This window comes from Rhamphochromis longiceps, linkage group LG2, assembly GCF_057381845.1.
Source record: "Rhamphochromis longiceps isolate RC_006_pf linkage group LG2, R_longiceps_female_GT1.1, whole genome shotgun sequence".
Classification (NCBI taxonomy): Eukaryota; Metazoa; Chordata; class Actinopteri; order Cichliformes; family Cichlidae; genus Rhamphochromis; species Rhamphochromis longiceps.
This window is the reverse complement of record NC_140558.1, coordinates 35,859,799-35,886,703: the sequence shown is the minus strand read 5'-3', so window position 1 is coordinate 35,886,703 and position 26,905 is coordinate 35,859,799. Positions and strand designations below refer to the sequence as shown.

The window sequence follows — 26,905 nt, the reverse complement described above, 5'->3', positions numbered from 1 at the left end:
AGCTAGAGAAGACGATTAATCTTTACATTACGTGAAAAAAAGGAAAGTGCAAAAGGGATTTTTTTCCTGTTATGTGTCTAATATGCTGTGTATTTTAAAATCACCAACAGGTTCCTGAAAATTTAAAAAAAAAAAAAAAAAAAGTGCACACGTGGACACATAAGCCAATATTATGTATGCGAAAGTGATTGAAATCTTACCAAACAAGCTAGAGGATGGTGGGTTGAAGGGACTATTTGAAGGGTAAACAATGGGGAAAAAACAAAGGCAAGCAAAAGCATTTGGTCCTCATTCTGTTGATGGGAGATTGAAAAAACACAGCAATATCAACAAACATGCTTGCTTGATTTAAGAAGAGGGCACTGCAGCGAAAACAAAACTAAGGTTAACGCTGACAGACATCAAAGCAGCTTCCAAGCCTGTTTAGTCAAAGAATCGGTTATGTTTACTTGAAGCAGAACAACAAGAGTAATGAAAATGTGCCTGGTGTGGGGCCACAACTCTAAACATGGATTTGATCATGCAGAGAAGACTGAAGTCAGTTTATTTATTGGTTCTCATGCTGTACAAAATTATGATAAAAACATTAGCATTTGGCCCCAGAACGTGTTCGAATTACAGTTACAAATTATTAAGAAGAAGGTCGTAATGTTTCGTTTTTCTAAACAGATATACCAACTACAAATGTAAAAATTCGAAACATTTGCAATAGTGAAGTGCTGTGGCAATCAGGTTTCCTAGTGCTGCAGGTAACGTGTAAAATAAAAGCTGTCATAGATTCACATAGCTGGTTTAGATGCACCTGATTCCACTGCAAGGGTTTGTGATGAAAAAAAAAAAGATCTATGTAACTCAGAAGGTCTTATATCCTTAAAAATACAGACAGGACGGTAATGATCGTCATATATAATATTATGTAAATCAAACGAAACATTCACTCGGCTAGCATGCCCAGGAAGGAAGCCAAATGAACAGCAATGACTGTAGTGATCTGAGGGCGCTGGTTTAGGCATGATCCTATAAACACAAATGTCATTTCAGAAAGTTCACAAAAATCTGTACAGCAATGTGAAATATCAATGTGATATATTTTTCTGTAATTCACAAATTTGTAAACCTTTAGAACATGTAACTAGTAACAAGACATCTAAAACAAGCAAATGACTTTGGTGTTTTTTAGCTACAGGCTTAAAAAAAGCAAAATAAAAGCAATAAAACGTCTAAATATTTTATTCAGAAAAAAAAGATCATTTCATTGCTTTACTTCAACCCTCAGTGTTCACAGTGGTCTCCTATGCTTCAGAAGTGATTCTGACCACCCATGAGGAAAGACACTGGTACGGTTATTTCTATTTGTTACAACAATTTTCATTATAGTGGCTATAAATGGAGATTTAATCCCAAAAATATATTGTGTGAGATGGTACTGGTACGAAATGTTTGCGTAGAAATGTAAACTAACCTGGAGTTTGGCTTATTTGTTCAGACTGTAAGTTTTAAATGTAATCTTGCAGACATTCACATCACTTTTCATAAAACTAGTATAACAAAGCCGTACAACAAAGGCCTGGCGCTGATTCTCCGCAGCTTGGCCGAGTCTATGAAAATTCTTGATTGGTCGAGAATGTGAAGAATGTGCAGTGCATTCCAGTTTCTGAACAAGTCCTTCCCAGTGGGCAGGCATGTCCACTAATGATAGCAACACTGGTTTATGGGCAAGGCTCTGTCTGTGTTTCCCTCTGAAAATTCTGGAGAGGCGAGTTAAAGTAAGAAAAAATAAAAGCATGACTCTCAAAGGAACCGTCCTTGATCTGTTGTTTTGTTTGTCCACTCTTCTTTGCTGCTCCCTCATTTGTTACCCATGCTGTTTTGAGACAAAACGCTCAAGGCAATTTCACCACCACCACACAGGCGCCTGCCCTGCCAATGTTAAGAGGGACCTCCTACAGGAAGACAGAGAGGTACACATCAGTCTTTCATGTAAGGATGGCTTTTTAAAAAAATCCTGTTTTACTTCATGCTGGTAAGGAGGTCAAAGGGTCAAGATTTAAACCAAAAAAACATGCAAAAAGAAAAGCAACTATAAAATATTGATAGGATTCAGTCACTTCAGATTTAACTGAAGCGGTGATGTTGGTTGTAACTGTTCTAGCAAAATATCTGCAGTTCTATTAAAGTTTTATTCTTTTTATAACTTTTTAAACTATTTATTTTTCTCCGCTGGATTTTTTTCATACTTTTTCTAATCTAAAATAGTAGGAATATATTTCATAACTTTGTTTTTGCAGTTTCATTAAATTGAGTTAATGCAATTACCTCAGTCCACTCATTGTTCTGTGCATCGTAGGACTCCACAGTGTTCAAATACGACTGGCCGTCATATCCGCCCACTGCATAAAGTCTGTCACCCAGCAGGCAAACACCAACCGCATCCCGGGGAACACTGAGGGGAGCCACGGTGGTCCAGGTGTCCGTCTTTGGGTCATACCTGTAATTAAAATATTTGGTTGAACAACTGGCCTTGCATTACATTACTCAGTATGGCGAAACAACATTTTCTCTAAAAGTTCATTTACTCAGTCAGTCTAACAGCATCTCATCCCCACTAATTGGAACGGCCTTATGTTCCTCCTGTTTAATCACAGATGTCTGAATGGTCACAGAGAACTAAAGTGAAACATTAAAGCAAAAGACAAAGCTGTCTTTCCAAAAGCAGCTGGCAGATGCTCGGTCCAGGGAGAACTTGACTCATCAGACAGAATTTTCCACAGAAAGATTTTTTTTCATCTGTTTGTCCATATTGGAAGTTAAGAGGCATCATTTGATTTACTTTTTATGCTTATGAACAAAACAGTCACTCAAATGTTTAAAAATCCGTCCACTATGGGAAAAAAGTGTGAATTGTGGTTGTTATTATTAAGTATTGTGTGCTGCTTGTTAAAAGTACATCAGTAACAATGTATATCGAACGGCTCATCCAACTTATCCCAGTTGGCAAAGTTAAAGAGGCAAGGTACATCCTGAACAGGTCACAGGGCTAACACAGAGAGACAGAGAACTACACACTACCATATACACAAGTACATAATCACCACTTAATCTACCAAATGTGTGTTTGGACTGTAGGAGGAAGACTGAAGACTGAAAACTTCTACTCACAACTTCATCTGCTAATAAGGTGCAAAGAAAAGAACAAAAGTTTAAAGAGGTTGAAGCTCCAGCAACACATGCGGTATGAAGAACAACTTTATTGCCTGACCAGCAGATTTCAGCCTGTAGCCTTGCAACATTTTATCTTTTTTAGACTTGCTCTTCATGGAAGAACAACACTGTACCGCTTTCAACTTTTGCTCTGCTCTGTGTACCTTGAAAGTTGTGCCAGACATCTCTACTCTGTTTGCACAACCTTTTATCTTTGTGAGACACACTCACCGTGGAAGAACTGCATAATACCAGAATGCTACAGGCTGTTTCAGCTACAGGCTGAAACATGTGGGTAGAACAGTAAAGTTGTTCTTTGTACTAGGGGTGTATCTGGAGTTTCAGCCTCTTGAAAGGACCTACTCAACCAGTAGGTATAAACCTCTAAAGTTATACAGTACTGACCAGTGCATCACCATGACAAGAGGGAATATATATATAAATATCTGAGTAAAATGTGATGTCCTAGAAAAAATGATGTCTGTATTTTATCACAAAAAACAAAAAACAAAAAAAAACAGTTACGTGTATTTAAATCACGCCAATGGGTTTACCTCAGGTTTGGACTAAAGAGGATATTGTGGCCACCAGATGGTGCCAGATACTATAACGTAAAACCATGTGTAGCAACAGTGGTCTCTACAATAGGGTATTGCGTAATGCAGACATGTCTCCAAATGCAGGAACAGGGTGGGGATCAAGAGGAATTCCTTTTTGTTCCTTTGAGAAATTTTCCTAACTTGACCCCACCCATTACTGAGTTCAATGAACATCAGTCCAAACACACCATTGTCTTCTGTGTACTCTGGAGATGAGGACGTGCATTTACTGACCTCTCAACACAATCGGAGAGTCTAGAACAGTGGTTGGAAGCAGGGGCATCGTGTCCTCCCACGGCGTACAGGAAGTTGTTGTATGTTGCTACACCCACTCCTCCTCGTCTCTTGGTCATTGGTGCACACATGCTCCACTTGTTGGTGTGTGGATCAAAGCACTCCATCGACCTAAGACAGGAGCTTCCATCTCGACCACCAACTGCAAATAGTCTGAAAGATTCGAGTAAATTAAGCAAAATTATGAACGAATATTCCACAAATGAGTAGCCGCTGCGTGCTTCGAAACAGAATTGTTATCTAAACATTATCAGAACAGTGATAGTAAGACAGATTGTAGATGATACGGTGCTGAGCAGAACGTTTTTCAAAGATAGTTTTCTTAGATAAGAAAAGATAACATCAGTGGGTTAAATGTAGCTTGTAGCTCAAAGGAGCAGCAGCTTCTTTTCTACTTCAGCACACAAACATATTCAAATTAGGCCGAAAGCTGGTCTGTTATTTGCCTAATTTACTTTTAAATTGTGTTGTAAGGTATTTAATACATACAAATACATCAAGTGTTTTGCATTTATGGAGTCTAGATTATACTGTATAAATTACCACACTAATCAGAGCAGCCTTTGCTCCGAGCTGCACTGTTGCACAGCCACCTTGGAGTTTATCTGACGCAGACCACAAAGGAAGTATAATGTTGTCGAACTAATAGTGCATTAATACTGTGCTCCAGCTTTTCCTGGACCACTGCACTGTGAGTTACACAACCATACTTGTTTTATTTCATGCTCAAATCCAGCTGCAAGTTTACTGCCTGCAAAAACATTTGTTCCAGCAAATCAATAGCTAAAACTGACTAAGAGGTGCAGGAATAAAGACTAACTGTGCTATCCTTATATGCAAGTTTACTTCAGTCAAGTAGAAAAGTAGAATTTATGGACGGCAGCACCCTAAAAAAAGAGCATACTCCAATTAGACTTCCTTTTTAAGTGTGAATTGCCTGCAAATGTCTGCCTTCTTAGTACTAATTTGCAGAGGGCAATGGCTTCAGAGGCAGACAAGCGGAAATACAATAGCACACTTTGCATTAAAGTTTAAGGTTGCACATTTTAATTAAAAGGCTATGATGGGATAGTCAAACAGGTTAGACAAAGATGGGGGTCATAGCAACTTACTTTCCATTAAGTGCTGTGACTCCCATAGTGCTCCGTGGTGTCGACATGCTGGCCACGTAGTTCCACTGTCTGGCCTGTGGGTCCCAGCGCTCCACCGTGTTGAGATAGCTCCAGCCGTCATGGCCTCCTACGGCATACATGGGACCCTCCAGCACAGCAATACCTGCAGAAATAGAAATAAGAAATGAATGCTATCCAAACAATTAATGCTGTAAAGATAAATAAGATGAATTGTCCCATTAGATACTGCATATGAAAAAATCAAACGCTATAAATATTTGCTACTATAAATATAACGAAATAAAGAGAATATTTAATATTTTATATGCGTGTTTTGATCATGTGTGATTTTGTCTGCATAATTATATTAAGTTGTTTCAAATGTTCATGTGTTTACCTCACTGAGGTTAAATGAAACAAACATTTTTGCCAAAATTACATGAAAAAGGTATTCGAACACAGAAACCTTAAAACATCTAAGAGAATAATCAGTGAAAGAAGTCCAAAGATTTCCAAGTGAATGTTATTCTTAGAGAGTCTGAGCAGAGATACGTTTCTCATTTTAGAACAGAGCAGAGTGAGTCAACCAGCTGGCCAAAGCTATTCAGAAAACAGGAAGACTATAAAACTGCTTTGTTATTCCTCGTCCCCCAGTCACATAGGAATGGTTATTTCCACCAGCGTCAATGCAGAGGGTGCTTTAGCACAATGGATTTTTATATGAAAACACTTATTTCCTTTGGTGAGAGTTCAATTATTTAGAGGAAACATGAGGACAAGACCGCATTCAGAGAACCTCGAGTGACATAAACACTGTCAAATGAAAACTGGTCTTGTAGTGAGGCTTCTTTTTATTACTGGCTTGTGGGTTGGGGATAAAAAACAACACGTTTTTTTCCTTTTCTTTACCCATAAAGCACACAGCAGGAAATGGCTATGCGGGGATGTTGGTAGACACTAAGTTAAAACATATTCAGAATGAAAATATGCACAAGATAAGCAAAGCACCAAGAGATATTTGGTACGTGAAAGATCAAAGACAGCGCAGGTAATCTGTACAGTGTGATCTCCTGGGCTTGCTGATACCTCCGACCACACTGTGTGAGTGAGCTGAATGCTTTGACAAGATCTCCCTCCTCTGTTACCCAGACGTGTTTCAACTGTGAATCAAAATGCTTCTGATATGAGATTTATTGGGCAGGGAAGGGTAAGGAAGAGCAGGGCCAGCACAGCTTGCCAAGCTTTGATAGTGGAATGGAAAAAATATCAAAGGTATATGTCAAAAAAAAAAAAATTTCTTAACAGCCTACCAATTGTGACCTTACTAAATATGTATCCTCTTTGGTGTTTCAAAAAATCTGCTTGGTTAACTGAGCTGAAACCTGAAACATATAGAACCATATGTGTTATGTCTTTGTAAAAAAAAATTTCATCATGAAATAAAAGCAGTTAATGAATTTTTTTTTTGAAAATTGATGGGTTGCAGTTTGTAATGAAATGATCATTCCAGTTAGTTGGCATTAGGCAGCATAATATTCAAGACAAAGTCACAAAGTTGAATTCAACCACAGTCCTTGCAGATAAGATGATCTCAGTGCCAGCCTACAGTAGCAAAGAGTTCAGCTGATGAAATGCTTTCATTTGGGAAATCTCATATGCAATGTGCTATTTATATTTTTTTTAACTTCCTACAGTTGTTGGGCATTTGCAAGCTACTTTGCAACCCACCTCTACCCTAGGTCCTCCTTTTATACTGTGCCTGATTTAACCAGCATCAGAGCTGTTATCACTGCTTCCTGTTCTGTTCTGTATGGAAGGCTTGCTGCTGCTCTTCCTACCTATAGCTTTCCATTTGAAAAAGAAGTATGGCATGTTTTTCCTACATTTTTCTTTCCATGTATGTGCATGGAAAGGCAAGTAAGTTTCAGAACACAGACATAGTAATAATGCTACTAAAAATGCATGAATGCCAATGTAAATAACAATATGCTGTTGGCCAGTTATATGCCAATCACTCACCAAGCCCATGTCTGTGTGTTGACATTGGGGGCATGGTGGACCACACTTTGCTGATGGGGTTATAGCACTCCACCATGTTGGACGTCTTCAGTCCATCTCTCCCTCCAACCACGTACAACTTATTATCTATCACTGCCACACCAAACTGCAGCCGGCGCCCATTCATGACTCCAACCTGGACCCAAGTGTTTGTTCGCAAGTCATACTTCTCTATGGTGGTAGAGCCTGAAATAAAACAAAATACCGCAATTTAGATAACCTGTGTTGCCATACACTTAGAACAATTGTGTATAAGCTAGCTCTCTCTTTTTTATACATCTGGCAAAGCCATCTTCAGAGTCTTTTCAGTAAGTTGCTATGTCGGATACCTTTGGTAGCATCCATTCCTCCGACAGCATAAAGTGCACCAACAGTGGATTTCCTAGGTTTTGTTCTTGGGCTCTGAAACATTGGGCGTCTTTCAGGTAGAAGGTGATACTTCATGGCTTCCATTAGCAGCTTTTGACATTCCAGATCATCAGAGAACATCTTGTTGTTTTCCAGATCTGCAAGGAGCTATATTTCAAGAAAATAAAAATTAGCTGCATTATAATGTGTGCCGAAAATTTCTAATGTTTATGGTATTTATAGAAATCTCTCTTGTGGAATGGTATTTGTAATATAATGTGTAGATTTTAAATCCCTTTGGAAAAGATGTCATATATATATATAACTGCAAAACAGCATTGAAAATTAAGATTATGATATGTTTTAATTAAAATGGGGTGAAAGCAAAAACAAAATTATCTAATCTTTGTCTATCATCAAACTATTACTTTAAAGGAAGTCACTATATAAATTATTGCAATTAGATAAAACAGCAAAGACATATGAAACACACTGTATTTTAATGATTTTACTTCTTTTTTGTAAATGCACTGCAGAAGAGCTAAACTTTTCTTTCTATTCTGAGAAATAGTAGCACTCTTACATTTCCGCACATTACAGAAACTGCAGTGAAGTTGCTTTTTATGTGGGTTTTCTCACTTTCATATATTTTTGCATTTATTCATTGATACCGCTATGCCTGCGAGACTTAAAAAGAACTTTACCAGTTTTGAGAAGAAGAAAAAAAACAATGATTCATTTCTGTTGTTTATTTGCCTCGCAGCAAATGGCATCTCCCAAGCCATGGATGAAAAACCTTATGTATCATATCTTCCACATATTTTTCATTTTGCAAACAATAATGCTGCAGGTTACTTTCCTGCATACTGATAATAAAAAAAAATAACTTGAGCATAATTACTTTTGGAAAGCAAATTTGTCAGTGAAAATAAAATACCATTTAAAAAAAACAGATATGTTCATGCTTCATATCTGTCAAAAATGCTTATCTGTTTCCTGTTAGGTTATTTAAATCAAGATGACCAAGTTGTAAGTCAGTGCTTACTTGCAGAAATACAGCATAATTTTACATCACATGAACTGTGTTCGTGTTAGTTATTATTTCTATTCATTTCATTATTCATTTTAAGTTAACAAAGTTATAAAATGAGGAGTTACAACCTGGACAGAGTATCAAAGATCACAAATCACACCTTCTGTAATGAAGCCAAGCTGACTTGTACCATCCGAATCATCAGTCACAAGCTCTAACACAAGCATAAGCGACTTACAGTCCTGATCGGCTGTCTCACCTGTGGAGGAAGTAGGGGTAGGCGGATGTAAGCAAGAAGCACCCCGAGGTCCTGTTGTCGATTCTGGACATCATACCTCACCCACATCATCAAAGCTTGGAAGATCGTCTCTTCATCAGGAACATTGATGTCATCGCTGGAGAGCAGCTTAACAATTTCAGCTGTGGGGAGCAGCAGGAACTCCTGGTTCTGAATGACCTCGAGGAAGTGTTCCTGGAACATAGCGGAGACGCAGAGGAGACAGATAATCATCAGTTATTAGCCGAGGAGTACGCTTGGTGCAGCATTTTGTGTGTGTCTGTGTATGTTTCTACATCTCTGAGGTCCAAGTGGCACAAGGACAGAGAGGTGAAGAAAAATGAACGTGAAGAGAGATAGAGAGTGCCAGTTTGAAGGTCTTTATCTCCAATAACCGATAACCGCAGTGAATCGCTCTCCATTTCTCAAATTATTTCTTTCCAAAGAACAGATGAAGCCATCATCTGTTTAACTTAGTTCAGTAAATAAAATGATCCACATAACAACAGACTACAAATCAATCTGGTATAGAGCATTCGCTCCGAAAAGCCTCCTCTTAAGCTAATATGGCATTTTTTCTGCTGATCATACATGATACCAATAAGCCTTTATAAGTCTTTAATGAAAAACAGGCTCTGGAAACCTCCATTACAATCCCACCAATGGTGTGTCCAGTTCCAAGTTTGATGGAAGCTGTTTTCTATTGCCTTTCTAAAGATTAATCTTCCATTTATTGGCCAGAAGCCCAGGCAATATTAAAGCACTGCATGGCTACCTCTTCAAGGGCTTTGTCTCTGGGCAGTTCCATTAGAGATGATATATAAAACATTCCTGCTCATATGTGCATCTATGGTATGTCCAACATTTGGCCATTTTTCTGCACTGTTTATGCTTTAAACAAAGCAGTAAAGGATTCATCATTATAATCTTTAACAAATCGAGTGTTCACTGTAGAAAGCATGAAACCAGAAACAAGCATGCTATTGATCATCAACATGCAACACATTGCAGTGTTAGTCCGATCTATCTTTTGAGGGCAGGTTTTAAGAGCTTAGCAAGGAGAGCCTTAATGAAATGAGGGACATCTATTGATCTCTGGTGCTAAAGAGAAGGGAGGAACTCAATCCAGCTCAATCTTTGACATTGCGTTAAACCAATAAATTTGTAACTGCAAATGCTGAAGAGCTTACAACAAAATTGAAAGCTTAGCCAAGTTTGTTTCATAACCATTTAAAAGGATGTGTTTGTAGATACTGGCAGACTCACAGCAGTCAAGTAAACTCCTCAGAAAACGAGACCAGCGGCACAGGATATTAACTGATTTAACTGAAAGAGTAATTGAAAAACTAATACTTAAACTAATGCGAGGCTGGGAAAATTACCTTCCAAAAACTTTTGATTACTATTTAATTTGCACTGGTTTGCAACAAAGACTGCTCTTTATTCTTTCCTGAGATCAGAATTCATTTACAAAACCGAAATTGTCAAGTATTAATTGAAATCCTGTGTGGAAATCAAAGTATTTTATAGCTGGAAAAATATTGCAATATGAAACTATATAATATTAAACGTGTATATACTGAACATTAAAGTATTCTTTCATGAAGGAAAACGGTGTCAGAAGCTGCCGTGCTGCAATGGGAAAAAACAAGCTTATCAAAACAAAAATCTTCAGCTGAGGGGATAGAGGATAGTCTTCCAGGAAGCCCGAACATCCCTGCTCATTACTGACGTTACTGAACAGGAAGCTGGGCCTCTTGTGCAGTTTTATGATTAGATTAACCTCCTGGTCTCGGATGGGGACTGTGTAAACAGAGTGAGCAGATGTCCTTTAGGAGATAACGCCTGTCTTGTGCTGTCAGTTCTGCATGACCAGCAAGAAATTATCTGACGAACATGTGGGTGAATCCTAATCCAACAGGAATATTTCTCACAGAAATGTAGAGTAATTGCATATCTTAAACAAATAAATCCTAACAAGCGGTGTCAGGAACTCGGTTGGTTATTACTTCCTGTGAGTGCACAGTAATGAAACTAAATTTTTTAAAAATTCGTATTAAAGTTATGTCTTTTATGATTAAAGAATCCCCTGTGTGTGTGTGTGTGTGTGTGTGTGTGTGTGTGTGTGTGTGTGTGTGTGTGTGTGTGTGTGTGTGTGTGTGTGTGTGTGTGTGTGTGTGTGTGTGTGCGCGCAATGATGAGTGCAATCCCATTATTTATTATGATCTGAATAATGCAGCCCACCACGAAAATGTGGTCTGGCTCTGTTCATAGTCCTACCATGGTGTAGTTATGAGCCACATTAAGCAGGTCCACACAGCCCTGGGCATCTGCAAAGGAACGAATTCCCAGGCAATTGGAGGGATGAAGCTGTTTCATCAGAAAGTTACAGCAAACCTGGATGACTTGTGAAAGCTGGAGGAGACAAGCTGCTGCCAGTAAACTCTCAATGGTCTCCTCTTTCAGCTCAAGGACACCTGCAATGTCACAACATGGAAACTACATGAAAAACAACACATGACCGAAACTGCATGGAAGCAGTTTTGCGATTAACATTTGAATCAAATAAAAGGCATCAACAGCTAAATTATAGCATTAATAATGAAATCACTTAAAATCTTTTACAAGGATAGCCATTATTATGATTTTTACCACACAACTTTTAAACTGTAAAAAGTGGATATTTTGATTAAAGCATATTTCCCAAACAGCCATTTGCCCAGTTTAAAAAAAAGGAGCAATTTTGTGTTGAAGTCCTGCCCAGTCTGCCAGCTCTATGATGAATTGTCTTATTGATCCATTTTAATCATGCTGCATTTCAGAAGTCTCATAACTACTTACAAGGGCTAGTGAATGTCTTTATAAGCACTCACCAGTGTAGGCAAAATGAACCAGGGATCTGAGGGCTTCTGGATCCACTCCCTCCATCTTTATCTCTTCTTGCTTTGCCTCTCTCACGTCACTCGTGAACATAGCAGCAAAGTAGTCCGACACAGCACTTAAGACCAATCTGCCATAAAGAAAAAAGATCAATGAATTGGGTTACATGGTGGGAGATCTATGGTCTTGTGGTTTTAAGAATGCCCCCAAATGAAGCTCTGCTTCCTAACAAACAGCATGCCTCACATGACTCAATACACCATATTCATAATGTACTGTCAGTGTACTTATTCCATTTTACAGTGATTTATAGCCCCCTTCCACCACTGTATGATTCCACTTTGTCAGCCTGTGATAAATTATTTTATCCCACATACAGTATGTTATGTTAATAGCTACAATGGTCAGACTTGTAATTATGTTAACTAATTTGTCTAGCAAGCTCAAGCAACAAGCTTGTGGATTCATGAAGGAAATGTGAATGAATAAATCAGTCAGCATACATTCACACGCGCTTACGGTTTCTAATATGGATTTTTATGGTTTAAACTTTGCTTTACATGATTGTATCTGAAAGTAGAATTTAAAAATCCAGCTATAAAAATTCAGGCAACTAAGTTACTAAGATACTTCTTTTCTGGCACTGTGGAACGTACCAGATCCTTAACATAATATATCGTGTGGATAGACATACAAGCAGATCCACACAATGGTTCTCAGCAGTCAAGAGATGCCATGAAGTGGATCACAATATTTGTCCATGTAGGAATAAGGCTGGGCAATGGTGTAATTAGATCACACCGGAGGAGATATTAGAATGCAAACCAGTGAACATTGAGTTTGCATACCTTTCTTGTCACCGGAAAATCAGAAGAGACTTTCTTTGAATTTCAAAGCTCATCCAATTATCCCCCATATAGATCAAACTGACCAAATTTATTGCAAACTGTGGTCCAGACCAAAGTCTGACTGCCTGCATTGCTATCTTAACGAAGTGCATCCAGATGAGCTTCTTTTTAACTCTGATCTAAAGCAGTAAGTAATTAATGAAATCAAAGCAGACAGAGGCACAAACACCAACCTGTGAGCCGGTATCTTGTGGTCCCCTGCTATCAAGAGGACATCACACAGTTGCTTGTGCTGGAGGTAGGTCTCCATTTTCCGGAATGTCTGTTCCGCATGGTTTGTGGCTTGGAAAAACTCATCTGAGGAATTGGTATTCATTCTGGAGAAGGTGCTCAGAACCAACCTGTGGAAGAAGAGCAAAGAGAGAGGAAGAAAAAAGACGTGGTGTAATTTAAAAATATAAAAACAATTAACCCTGACTGTATGACTGCAGTATCTTTACAGTCTGTGCGGTATAATCAACATGTTGCATTTTTAACACAGCATTAAAAATAGTTTGCCCCTCCCTATAGGTATGGAATCTAGGCATGTTTAAATGTTTGTCTGTTTGTTTGTTTGTTTGTTTGTTTGTTTGTTTGTTTGTTTGTTTGTTTGTTTGTTTGTTTGTTTGTTTGTTTGTTTATGATGAACTGACACAATATGCTGGGAGATCCACTGAGGGAACACAATGGTTCTTAGCATTCAAGAGATTTCATGTGATCTCTTTAATTCAGCCATTCAACTAAGGGCTCCAATATTGACAACATCATGCAATGGATCACAGGGTTTGTCCATGAATAAGCTGTAATGCAGGAATACGGCTGGGCAATGGTGTAATTAGATCACAGTGGAATAGAAATTAGGATGCAAACCAGTGAACACAGAGTTTGTATACCTTTCCCATCATCAGAAAATTAAAAGAGACTTTTTTTTTTAATTTCAAAAGCTGCCTAGGGAACAAAGCAAAAACATTAATCTACTAGTTTTAAATGGGGAAAAAATATGCTGCTGAATAGACGTATCAGCAGATCCATTGTGTTCACTCATTGGATCTGCTTGTGATCTGTTTAATTCAGCCATTCATCTGGATTTTTTTATTATTTGCTTTTGTTTATTTATTTATTTTTTTTGCATGATTTTGTCATTTATGAAATCTAATACCAATGTAGGAGCAGCGACTCCATTTCTAGAAGACATGAAACACAAGTTAGCAGCGCTGTGACAAATTATTCAAGAAAGTGTATTACTCTCACTTGCTGTTAACTCTATCTGTCCAAATATGAACTAAAAACAAAATTAAATAGCTGTACACAGCAAGATAAACAGCAAATTACCAACGACACAAAAGAGCTTATTTGGACACATTGCACTCCTGAATCCTTTTTTCCCTGCAGTGAATCTGCATCTTTCTTGCCACTCTAAGCTGAAATTAAAACTCTTATGGACTAAACTCCACACATAAGTGGATAACTAAGCACTGCAGTCCAATGGGACAAGCCAGCAGCACAATCAATGCAACAGCTTTGCAGCGAGAATGCGCGCATGCCTTTTTGTCTGTTCCTGTGTGCCTCTGCATATCTGGGTGTGCATGTGTGTTTTCCAAAAAAACAGCGACTTAACAAGTGAACCAGCCTGTTCCTCACAGCATTGTGGTAAGGCTGAGTCCCCGTCCCCATAGGCTGCTAGATTACATGCTGTTTTATAGGCATCCGAGTAATCCCTCACACTCATGGCAAATATTGCAGCCCAGTCGCTTTGGTGTCCTTCACAGGAAAAGTCTACTCAATGACATTTAGAGTTGTTTGTTATGCTACATAAACACCCAAGCCGTCTCTCTGGGGGAATTTACAGTCATCTCATGGCGCTTCTACTGTGTAAAGACTGATAGTGCTCAAGAAAAAAAATGTCACTGCTATTTTAAGCAACACTTTATGTCCCCCGCTCATTACTACTCATATGCTGATATGAGAGCTGCATAAACCAGTGAAGTTACAGATTTGTCAATACAAATGAACCGAAAACCCTGTAAAGCTTGGCAGAGCAATATATTGGCATGCAGTGGGATTGATACTGCAGGAAAGATGGAGGGCGTTTTATTGACATCCTGATTAATATCATAAAAATTTTCAGCCGAGCGTGTGACTTTCTCCTCTTTCACTATTAAAAGCTAAAACATTTTCCATCCAGGCATTGTTTATACAGCACACTAGTTATACCATATCCTATGGTCTAAGCTTTATTGGGAGACTTTATGCTAAATTCAAATGTAATTTATTGCCCTGTCATGATATTCCCCACTGACTCCAGAGTCTCGGAGAGGAACACCAAACAAGACTGAATAAACAGTTGGGCCATAAAACTGAGATGCATTGCCTTTGTATTGGCTCCAAGGCATGCTGTAAGGATTTTTCATGCCTACCAATCTCTCCGACACTAATTGCTTTGGTATCACATTCTAGGGAGCAGTAAATTTGCTCTGAGGTGTATATTTTGCTTCCAATAGTGGGCTGGATCATCACAGGTATAGCCCATTTTTATAGAGGCACTAAAACCCTAGAACACCCATCTCCAAAGAAGCTGCCCTACAGACAATGCTCTACATTGCACAAGGCACACTACAAAGCAATCCACATAAAGCCGCATTGTCAGCGAGCATCCAGATTTCTTTTGTACTGTACAAACTGAAGCATTTTTTTTTTGCATCTACTTAAAGTCAAAACTATAAGAAGTTAAATAATAAGACAAAACACAATAAGAAAAACTAGAACAGAATTGGAGATTCTGCCTTATTTATCATCACACCTTATACTACATCAGTTTTCCTTCACTGAGCACATATCAACCCAAGTCTTGTCATATGCTCCTCACACCCTCTCAGAGCTATCACACCACAGTGTGACTAATTGCTTCTGAGACACTGCATATTTAAAAATTCCACTATGCAGGTGAGGCAGAGGCAATGCAATATTTATTGCATTTGTCAGGACTTGTAGCCCAATTGTGTAACTTTTGACCACAAGATACAGATAAATACATGCAAACAATACATGAATAAATAATAATAGACAGCAGGTTATTTAAAATACCTGAAGGATTGTTAGACTGTTTATGTAGTTTTGTCATCAGCTTTTAAACCTTTTTAGCTATAAATTTATGTGTCAGATATGTTGTTGAAATTTTCGTTCTTATTCCAACTGATGTCAACTCCATCTCTCTATGTGAGTGCCAAATGTGAAATGAATCTTTGAAAATGGATTAGAGCAGCCATTTTCCCCAGAATTCTACTGAGTAGCTTGAGTTGTGTGGAAAATCCAACAATTCCTACAAATACAGCTTGTGCCAGCTCTATATATTCAATGAGATCCTTTTCTTTCTGTACTCTGACAGTCAGTATACTGCCACTGGGCTTTATGTTGGAAAGATTTTATACACTGGCTGTAATAACTTGATCCAGGCATCGAGACTGAGATGATATTTTTGCACAAATATAGTTTTCTCTCTGCTTTTTTTCCCCCGTGTCACTGAAGATTGCAGCTTTTTGGTGATGTCTTTTTTTTCCTTCCTGTGCCATTGTTATTGTGGGCATACCCATTACCACCATAGCTTGTGAAATCTGCTCTGACTGTAGTCGAATGGGCCAGGGTGAATGCAGTTAGCAGAAGGGTGTGTGGGTGTGTGTGTGTGTGTGTGTGTGTGGGGGGGGGGGGGGGGGGGGGGGGCACAGCAATAATATTTTGTCTCCCTAAATATTTTCAGTGATCCCAGAGGTCATGAAAGCAAAACAAGAGAAAACAAAAAGGGTAAGAGATGAGTGTCCTCACAAATGTAGAAACACATGCACATGTGTGTATTAGGAGCTGGGGGCGTCCTGTAAGTGAAAAAATGTGCAGATCTTAGCAGAAATCTCCTTACTGCTTTGCTGGTGGCAGGTTAACTTGCATAAGGTATGAGGATGTCATATTGTGGATTGTGCATAATTTATATAAATCTGATGTTCGTGGCTAAATAAATTAGTCAGTGATCTTACAGCAGTGTCAGTGCGCCCCAGGGTGGCTGTGGCTACAATGTAGCTTGCCATCACCAGTGTGTGAATGTGTGTGTGAATGGGTGGATGACTGGATGTGTAAAGCGCTTTGGGGTCCTTAGGGACTAGTAAAGCGCTATACAAATACAGACCATTTACCATTTTACCATTTCAATGGAACCTTGTATATACTGGATATTTAAAGGTACTTGTTATATAATGTTTATAGTTGTAACTTTAAAGTTTCTATACTTTACAAGGGGGCCACTAAATGTGGTAAACGTGGCATTTTCCTAAATCTTACCAATGCTATGTAATTGTGCATATTGTGATTGATTTATATTTTAGTCTGTCATAATTATAAAACTGATCGCAGTCTGCACCTCCTTAATCTATTTCAGTGCAAAGTGCTATGAGTGAAACTGCTGAACCAAGTCATGGCCCCTTCTATGGTATCCACGGAAAATTCATAAAAATTCATGTCTCATTTGAACAGAAATTACCAAATGTGGGCGGCACATAATGCGTGTCTTCTCAGTATTGCTCAAAGCACAAAGAAATTTTTTATGTTAATTCTGGCTTCATCTTTAGCTTCCATCTAAGATTGCCTTTGGCATACAGAACGCTGATTGGGCAAACAACATTCACAATTTATTACAGGCAATAACACAATCACCTAAACCCTCCGGGTGTAATTTAAAGATTACAACAGAAAGTTTGTGTTTTGCAGTTTACAAATATCTTAAGGATGCATCAACTGGATGTGTCACACATAGACCTAATAAGCCTTGTGCCATTATGAAGAACTGGACAAATATCTGAATTACTGCTGCTGACAGGGGGTAAGGTGGTGGTATTTCTTTTCCAAGGTGGTGGAGAGGGAATTGAGATATCATTCATAGTAACAGCACGCTGACTCAAGCCACTGTTAGTGTTTATGTGGGAAAGGTCAGGGTTTCCATTCCATTCAGGTTAACTTCTGCCATATATTTTCTGTCAACTGTAGAAAGAAGCTATTTGGATGAGAGTCACGAGGACAGAGCAAATATATAGTATGTAGATGCAGCATTTGGGGCATTAAGAGCAAGTGTGGGAAACAGCAACCCATTTACTACACTACATTTGATTCAATAGCTTCCACACACAGTATGTAGAAGTAACTTGGACAGCAAATGTTTTGTAACCACAGCATAAATGTGTCACTGACTTTTTGTGTTATTATCTAAATACTCATTGCATGTGTCAGTTTTTTTGTCTTTCTATATGTTTTGGTATAACAACATTACATATAATCTTGTAAATATACAGCCACAAGAGGTGCACAGTTTTCATTGAATTTCCCAGATAATTCAGTTTGACAGTAATCTGAGTTGAATTCTACTATGAATGAAAGAAAATGGTGGGACGAAGACATTATATGAATGAAAACTAGTCACTGAGTGGCATATATCTCAAAATGACTGACAGGTATTTCCTAGCTGTAGCAAAAGGCCAAACTTTTGTGTTTTTCACTGCCAGCAGAACTCATTTGTGAGATTCAGCCTGAGGGATTGTCACAAATTATGTGTCAAGGATTTATGATGTGAGACATAATAAGGCCACCCAGCTGGTAGAGTAAATGAATGTGCATATCTCAGTGACATCCATACATCTGCTTAGCTGCAGATGAACATGTGAGCCATGATGTGTGACACAGCCACTGGTGTAATTCACCAGGCTACATCGTACATCCATCCCAAAGTCATTTCCAGCAAGTACTCCTTCACAGTTATTGAGTTGGTGTATTTCCATTAAGCACAGCCGTGACTGAAAAGTGGCATTATGCAATGCACCTATTTATTTCTGCAATAACTGCTCACGACTAAATTTTACTTTCCAACTATTTATTGTACTGAATGATCAAAAAATATTGGACTCGTCATCATATAAAGCATTTGCTCACAGGGCGAATTTTAACATGGGAAATGATGAAATGTCTGTCAGTACTGAAGAGTCGTGTTCTGTTTCGATTTTTCACAGGTTAGGCTGGCAAAACAAAATGTAAAATAAGTCATGATAATGTCTTAAATGAATAAGGCTACAATCAAACACATAAGAGCAGAGTATATGCTCCAACAAAAACAGAACCATTTTAATATTTCAAAATCGTGTGAATGTGACGACTGTGCTGTATTTTACATGACCAGCATGAACTCAAGGTCCCCGAGAGCCAGACCGTTACACATTTTTACTGTGAGTCACATCTTTTATGCATGCACTTTTCACACATAGGGACTCAAAAAATATGAACATCTGCCAATTATGCCAACACACAGTGCAGGATGTTGAATTGATTCCAAAACTGTACCTTAGCTGAGAATTATTCATGTTCTTCCCCGAGAACCAAACCATCCACTGACTGTGATATCTATTCAATTCATATTGACACGTTTTTGGCTGTAGGTAGAGACTATGTATTGGGAATTAGGTGCTTTTTTCTCACTGAGCTCTGTACAAAAACATAGGGGAAGGTTTACTTTCATTGTTCACTTCCTCACCAGGTGTACAGAACAAAAGCGTACAGAAATCAGCAATGCTTAAGGACCAATTCACCTTAGAATGTCACAGCCGAGATAAAAGGAAACTTGGTCTTTTCATCTTTAATATGACGTGCTTTTAGTCTTCTGCCAGACAGTGTGTGCACGCGTGCAAACACACACACACACACACACACACACACAGCAACACACATATAGAACTCTAACCTATTTACTTCCTGGAAGAAGCTGTAGGATCACATGGAAGTCAGAGGAAAAACACAACATGAAAAGGCAGGGGGAAGGATTTATAGCTGTAAAACTCACTTCAGTATAGGATTTGTAATAACATTCTGCTAGAAAATAAATCAAACATCATATACCAGCCACTAGCTTGAATAGCTTTTAGCTCATAAAGTGGATGTAGTTGTGCTCGGCAGTCTAGATAATTCATGCGATTGCACTGCTTCTTCTTTTTATAGGTCCAGTACTTGTTATGTGATGTAATCACTCCTTCCGGCTATCCTTTTATATTTCTATAGTAGAATGCCATAGTGTGCCTTGTTAAAACAAAAACACTCTTTCAAAGGAATACTGTGCATGTAACCTGGACCACAACACAGTCAGAGGAGCAGGAAAAGCCTCAGCTTTCAGTTCAATGAATAATTAAAAGGATGTTTTATTGGTTCATCCTGCCTAACATGCTGTGGACAATGAGAGTGAGCTGTCCCCAGGTGAGCCATGGTAGAAGCTGAATAGCCTGAGTAAACTGGAAAATGATGGCTGTGCAGTTCATTTAATCTTTGCATAATTAGAGGATCTACATGCATAATGGCACAGCTAATATTTAAGTTAAAATGCAGTTTCACAATGTTTAGCCATTTTTAAGTATGACTGTTATATCTTTATTATTTAAAGTTGGGTTGTTCTCTTTTTTTTACTGATAACAACAAACACTTTTTAAAAATTTAATCAAGGGGATACTGCCTAATGTGTAATATTTCTTTTTTTTTCAGTTGCTTATTTTATTCAGTAGCTATATTTTCACTGTGAAACCTGAAGAAACCATGTATTTATAAAAGAGCATCCCATAACCAGTGTCTGCTAACTGAGTATATGATCAAAAGTGACCGTTATAGCACTTTACACAGTCTCCTAATTTCTAACACCTAATAACAGTCATACCTTTCTCTGGCCTCCAGCTCTGCAGGGTCTTCTGTGGAACTCTTTACATCTTCTTGGCCAGTGTTTGTGTCATCTTTCCTTGTTGTACTGGGAGAAGAACTGTTCTTTGAAGAATCTTCGCTGGCCTGGGAACCTTGGATGGTGCTCTGCTGATGATGCCATGATTGATGACCTGCTCTGACATAGACAGGTGTGGGGCCTGGCGTTGGTGCCAAGATGCTGTGTACTGGGCTGTTAGTCTTCCGGAGACCTCCAACACCTCTTTCCCGCGAGTGACTTTTCAGTCGTCCCTGGACAGGCGTTCCTCTGTGGTCCAGGCCATCCTGCTGAATGTAACCTCCTCCACCACCAACCCCACCGCCTCCTCCACCAGCCGAACCTTGGGATGAATGGCTGAACCAGCGCCAGCGAAGCCTGAGGATCTGTTTCACGTCAAATTCCTTCTTCCCTGACACAGACATCCTCCTCTGGGTTTGGAGAATAAGGCAAGGGAACGTTGAGTCCCCAAAAACATGGAGAGCAGAGAAGAGAAGAGCCTTGGTTTCAGTCCTCACTGACTACAGTGTGCCTCTTCTCTTCCGTTATTGTCTCATTACTATCATGACCACCCCCTCCTCCTTCTATTACTCCTCCGTTGTTCTTTTAGTGGAGATGGAAAGCAGTCCTCTGCAGCTATTGTTCTTGTGCCTTAGACTACAACCCTCCCTCCAGTTCCCCCTCTCTGTCTTTCTTTCTCTTTTTTCCTCCTGTGCTGCTGTTTCTGTTTGTTGCTGCTGCTGCTGCTGCTGCTGCTGCTGCTGTGCTGAGTTAATGCACATGCATGATCCACACTCCCTCCCCTTCGCCTCGTCTGTTTCGCTTTCTCTCTCGCTCTTTCTCTCTCTCTCTTTCTCTCCAGCTCTGCATAGACCCCTTCGATTCTGTTCTGTGTGTGACCATGAGTATGTTCTCTGTATGTGTATGTGAGCTGGCTGCTCTTGCTGTGAGGTGGAGGTGGGGTATCGTAGAACCTAGATGATGAGGTCACACCGTAACAAAGTAAATCACTGCTTGTTGAATGAGGAACACAGGAAGCTAGCTAACTACTATATACTAGTTCTACATGCTAGGATCATTTGCAGGAGCTCTTATTACATTAATCTACGTGGATGCACATTCATGCTTGTCTATAAACAGAAAATATGAGATACATTAATCTCAAACAAATAAGCACCACATATCACCTCACGCTGTTAAATGGCAGAGAAATTAATTTCACACTAATACACACATTTATGCAGTCTGCCATTTTCACATCAAACAGAATCTCATGGGAGAATGTGTCAATGTAGGTGCCCATGCAGAAAAAATATATTCCCCTTCACTGTCTTGAAAGCCCCCTATAATTACAAGTGAAAAGACTACATACTGATGAGCCTTCAAGGTCATTACAAACCTTCTTCCGCAGTCAGGCATTATATTTTACTGTTCCTTTCTAACATATACTTGAACATATTTCAAAGTAAAAGTGACAGAACAACAGTGTATATGTTTGGACAGCATTTATAGATTTTTTATTTCATTTGTTACCCATTGTAAACTAGGAAAATTAGTGGTGAATACTTTATAACACCTTTTTTTTTATCTGAATAGGATCAGGATGTTTTATGTATTTCTGCAATGGAATAGCTCAGTCAGATTTAATGTTTTGCACCTTAGCTTCCCACTACTATTTTCACAGATTTTATTGCTGTATTACAAAGTTACAACAAGTTTCACTTTTACTACTGTGAAATAGATGAAAATGATAATGCAGCAATGTCTTTGTGTATTTATGCCCAATATTTACTTCACTCAAAAAAGTGAGAGGAAACCCTCTCAAAATGCCTTTATCCTCCTTGATCAGCTCGAGCTAAAATATGGGTTATTTGTTGGGGCAGTTGCACATATATTAAATTTCTTTTTACCTCTAAAATATGCTTAAATATATTGCTCTAGGAGGTTGTGCATTGCCAATGACATTATCAAAGGATTAAGAATTCTAGTCTGTTTCCTTTGTCTATTTCAAAACAAGCTCTTTGAGTCTTTAAATCTACCATAAAATTCCACTGTCAGTTACCATCAGTGCACACAGCTAAATGTACCTTTACAAGGAAAATACATGTATTGCAGAAACAAAACAGAGGTCTGCCATGTACAATATTGTATTAGTTTTTCTTAATTGCTTTGGCATTTATTCTGATCAAACATACAGCCATACACTAAAGTTAACTTGCAAAATGATTTCTCCAAACCTTTTCATCTGTTAAAATTAGAGATGGCACAATACCACTTTTTTATGTCCGATACCAATACCGATATCATAAATTTGGATATCGGCCGATACCGATATGAAGCCGATATAGTGTGTTTTTTAATCAATAAAACTGTTTTTTTAATATCTTGCTGCTTTTTGTATAAGTTCATACTCAAGTTAAAAAAAACAACAACAAAAAAACAAAACAAAACACTAAAGCTATTCTGTTATACCTGTATGCAAAAAATGCACTGCACCCAAAATATTTCATAGTTCAGCAATACTGATCAATCTAATAAACTTAAACCTACTCCATCCTCCCTATTCTGGTATTTTAAAGAGTAAGCAACCTAACTAATAGGGCTCTAAAACTCCCAGCAAAAAAAAAAAAAAAACGAAAAAATAAGGAACCACCCCCCACCCTCCACCTCATGATGCTTAATCGAAGTAATCAAATTTAATTTGATGCAGTGTGAAAATAATTGCACAGAAATAAATTATTTTTCAAGAATAATTAAATAGATTCAACATCGTTCTTCAACAGAACTGCAGACTGCACAGATGGTACCTTCCCAAAGGAAAAAGTACTATAGCTTACTAGGGTATATTAGACTTAATAGTTACTATACAGTAATGGACTTCTATTCATTTTACATCAGAGTAAAACTTTGGGTGTAAGATTCAGATAATTATTTAATAAAAGCTCAACATTTTAAATGAGAATAAGAAAGAAAAGTATGTCTTTGTGCCCCCTTCTCCCTGTTAATGCCCTATCGGCCCCCCTGGCTAAACTTTGCTAGATCCGCCCCTGCACAGTTACCAGCCGTCAGCTACGTAGAAAAGAATCCTGGTCTAGAAAGTAATATTAAATAAATTCTAGCAACAGATTATCAAGCTTAAACGTGCTTCTGTTATTCAGCCGCTGGTGTCCTCTTTCTGGGAAATAAACAAACAAGAGAGACGGACTCGCGACAGAAAAGCCGATCAGCTGATCACTGATCAGTTTCATGATTGAAGTAGCAGCAGAAGACGGAGGGGGAGAGAAGAGGCAGTCGCTCCATATATCGGTTGTTAAGCTTAACGCGGGAATGCTTTACAAACATTCAGAGATGAACTTACACACTTGCTTTACTTCTCTCTGGGATCACTTCCTCGGAGATGAAATGCCGGATTGGTAGCCGCTCTATCACCACACTGCTCCCACGTGCTACGGTTATGAGGAGAGTTACGCCTTGTCGAAAGTTTTGTGAGGTGCTTTTTTGATATTTAATGGATCGGATTACATTTTTTATTTTTCTCCGATATCCGATACAGTCATTTACGTCAGTATCGGACCGATACCGATACGTAATATCGGATCAGTCCATCTCTAGTTAAAATTAAGGTTTTGTGGATTAAAAGTTCCTTAAATATGTTGTCAGATTTGCATCAGTATATTCAAATTTCCAGGTTTTCACTACCCTTTAATGTACTTTACAAGACAAGAGTCATTTTTATAAGAAAAAACAACTTTTGATGTGTACCAACAAAAACTACATTGTGCAATTGTGTGTTTCAGTAGCAAAACAGTGCTGGAAATGAATGTTCTCCTTTGCAGTTTAACATGAAAGCGAACTAGCATGCAAGCTAGAACTACCTGCGGCACTCTTCTTCATCACCCTCTACCATATATCCTTACAGATGAAGCTTTCAAAACACTATGCAACTTTCTCCAAGACAGTTTCTTACTTGAATACATCAGACAGTGATTTTCTCCTAATTTGAATGCAGAAGCTTAGACAGGACTCAGTGAAACTTTAAATTTTCCCTTTTCCACTGCAAATATATTCTCCACATATTAATTCATCTTAGTCTAGAAGCTGGATTTAATGTTTTATAAGATATTTTTTTTAAAATCAAGGTGCAGATGTGGGGAATTGTATCCTGACTAGATGTGTTAAAGGAATATTAAAACAGTTGTGTGAAAAAAAAAGTCTCATAAAACATCCAATCCAACAGTTTTTCAAAATGCTACCAATAATGCATCATGACAACAGAATGGATTCTTAATGAAAAAATACATTAGAAAGTCCAAGTATGCTATAATGCACAGTGACATCGCAATGGGTCATTGCTTTTGTTTGCACAGAAGTCAAGGGCACAGTCTAGCTGTACACTGCACAACACATGAAATGTGAGATGCCAGATTGGCGTGGTCAACTATATTATCGTCCAACATCTGTCTCCCTACTACACATACCATAGCTGCATGCCTAGTCAGTCACTGAATGTAAGCGGTCGGTTTAGAGCAGCAGTCACATTAAGATCAGACAGTCAAATGTCTTAAATGATATATATTACATTAAATTGTGTAAAAATTCAAACTACTAAATTAATGTAATGCCTTCCTTGAAATCCCTTGATCTTTTCCTTTGTTTGCTTGTTTTTGTTTGTTGCTATCTAATTATGTATCACGAATGCTAGCTAATTATTTATTTTGAAAATGTAAGAACGAGCTTGTATCTCAACATGTGTGATGTGATTTGTTGGGCAGAGACTACCAAGATCCAATCAAAGACAATGCCATCAAAACATAAAAAAACACACACTAACACACTATGTTCTCTCTTCATTACAAGCACTCAAATGACAATCATGAAAGTACACTTATACGTGCACACACCAAAAGCCACTTCGATTTTCCACACAATAGAGATTTCAACCTTTAAAACAGAAGACTACCTAATAGTTTGCTATTACATTCTTAACTCAGTTTATGTAGAAAGGAAATTCGGTTGTCAACTTACTATGAAAGCCAGAAAATTGTGTTTAGTCTGTGATTTTATGGCTGAAGAAGCAGACAAGACTGCTGTATAGCAAACATATGGACTATGGCATACTATTTAGGAAATTATTAGACAGGTTTGAACACAGTATTTAGTTCTGTCTGGCAAAGGAAAGACAAAGGTCTTTCAATAGGCAGTCTGTGAATAATTTCATTTCTTCAACATTCACTTCACATATTTTAACTTTCCATATGTTCATCACAAATATATTTAACTTCATAAAACATATATTTGCAATATACGTCTTGTTTATGATTGGCCCTTCTTGCATCTAAACTAATTTATGCTTTCAGTTTATATTGTTTGGCAAAACGATCATCTGGCAAAAGGGACAGTGTGAGTTAAATTACAGCAAATATCTACAAAACAGTAATATTTAGTAATCTTTCTTCTTACCTGAGAAACTGATTTGAAGTATATTCCTCAACATTCCAATGGTGGAAGGATCTTTTAAAATGAATGGCCAACAGGGATGATCCTCATGACTGCTCAAACTCTTTCACTACAGAATTGTTTGCTTCTCCAGAAAGGAAAGGGGCACTTTCCTCTTTTGAAGGAAACTCCTGATAATTTCCTTCCTCTGTACGACAATAACAACTGCATTCAAGCAACCAGGTCCTATCCTGTGTTTAAAGCAAAGCTTTCACAAAGCCCTTTTCAATAAGAGGCGTCTGTTACGTTTGTGTTGATGAAATTTAATGTGTCATAGATTTTTAACTATAACATATTACAATTATTATATAAAACCATTAAACATGGTATTTTTGTGAATTACCAGTAAATTTTAAGTATTTATAGTATATATTTATAAATATTGTATTTCTAATCTCATTAAATAAAATAGTCAGATATGAAAAAAAAAAAGGTTTAAAACATCTTGCAATAACGTAAGTCCTCGTGATATCATTACAAAAACGCAAGTTAAAAGTGTTTTGAAGAATAATCAGTATCAGTGATGTTGTATTTTAACTCAACCACTGGGGGGTGTAGTCACATTTTAGTTTTATATGGCCATACTCAATATCATAAAGGTTAATGATTTAATATTAACCGGAATTTAAGACTGGTCCCCATAAGATATAAACCACAAGGTTAAAAGTAAGTAAGTCTTACTGGGTGAGGATGTGGGTAATTATAGAGGCTACAAACCCAGAAACATGGGGTATAGTACATCAGTAGTGAAATAGATACTTGGTTTTACCACACAAGTTCACTTGCAGTGTTTCAGTACAGTGTTGAGCTATTTTAAAGTGTTAAATATAAAGATGGAAAAAATTCTTCATTATTCATATTTTTTCATTATTCATTATTAATAAAAATGTATATAATTCCATTTTTTGTTGCTAGATGATAAATATGGCATTGTGATTTGAACTCTTTGAACAAATGCTAC

General features: G+C 38.0%; 1 protein-coding gene across 1 annotated transcript; it reads right to left on the bottom strand.

The window, feature by feature from the left end:
• On the bottom strand, nucleotides 1-26,070 carry klhl4 (kelch-like family member 4). The gene is made up of 12 exons (XM_085426175.1): nucleotides 25,909-26,070; nucleotides 20,413-20,879; nucleotides 12,884-13,051; nucleotides 11,796-11,932; nucleotides 11,203-11,399; nucleotides 8,905-9,117; nucleotides 7,594-7,780; nucleotides 7,226-7,450; nucleotides 5,207-5,369; nucleotides 4,035-4,247; nucleotides 2,317-2,488; nucleotides 1-1,943 (listed from the first exon to the last, which is right to left on the bottom strand). Exons 2-12 carry the CDS (start codon nucleotides 20,871-20,873, stop codon nucleotides 1,884-1,886), a joined length of 2,196 nt encoding a protein of 731 aa, XP_085282301.1. The 5' UTR covers nucleotides 20,874-20,879; nucleotides 25,909-26,070; the 3' UTR covers nucleotides 1-1,883.
• Nucleotides 26,071-26,905: the final 835 nt, after the last annotated feature.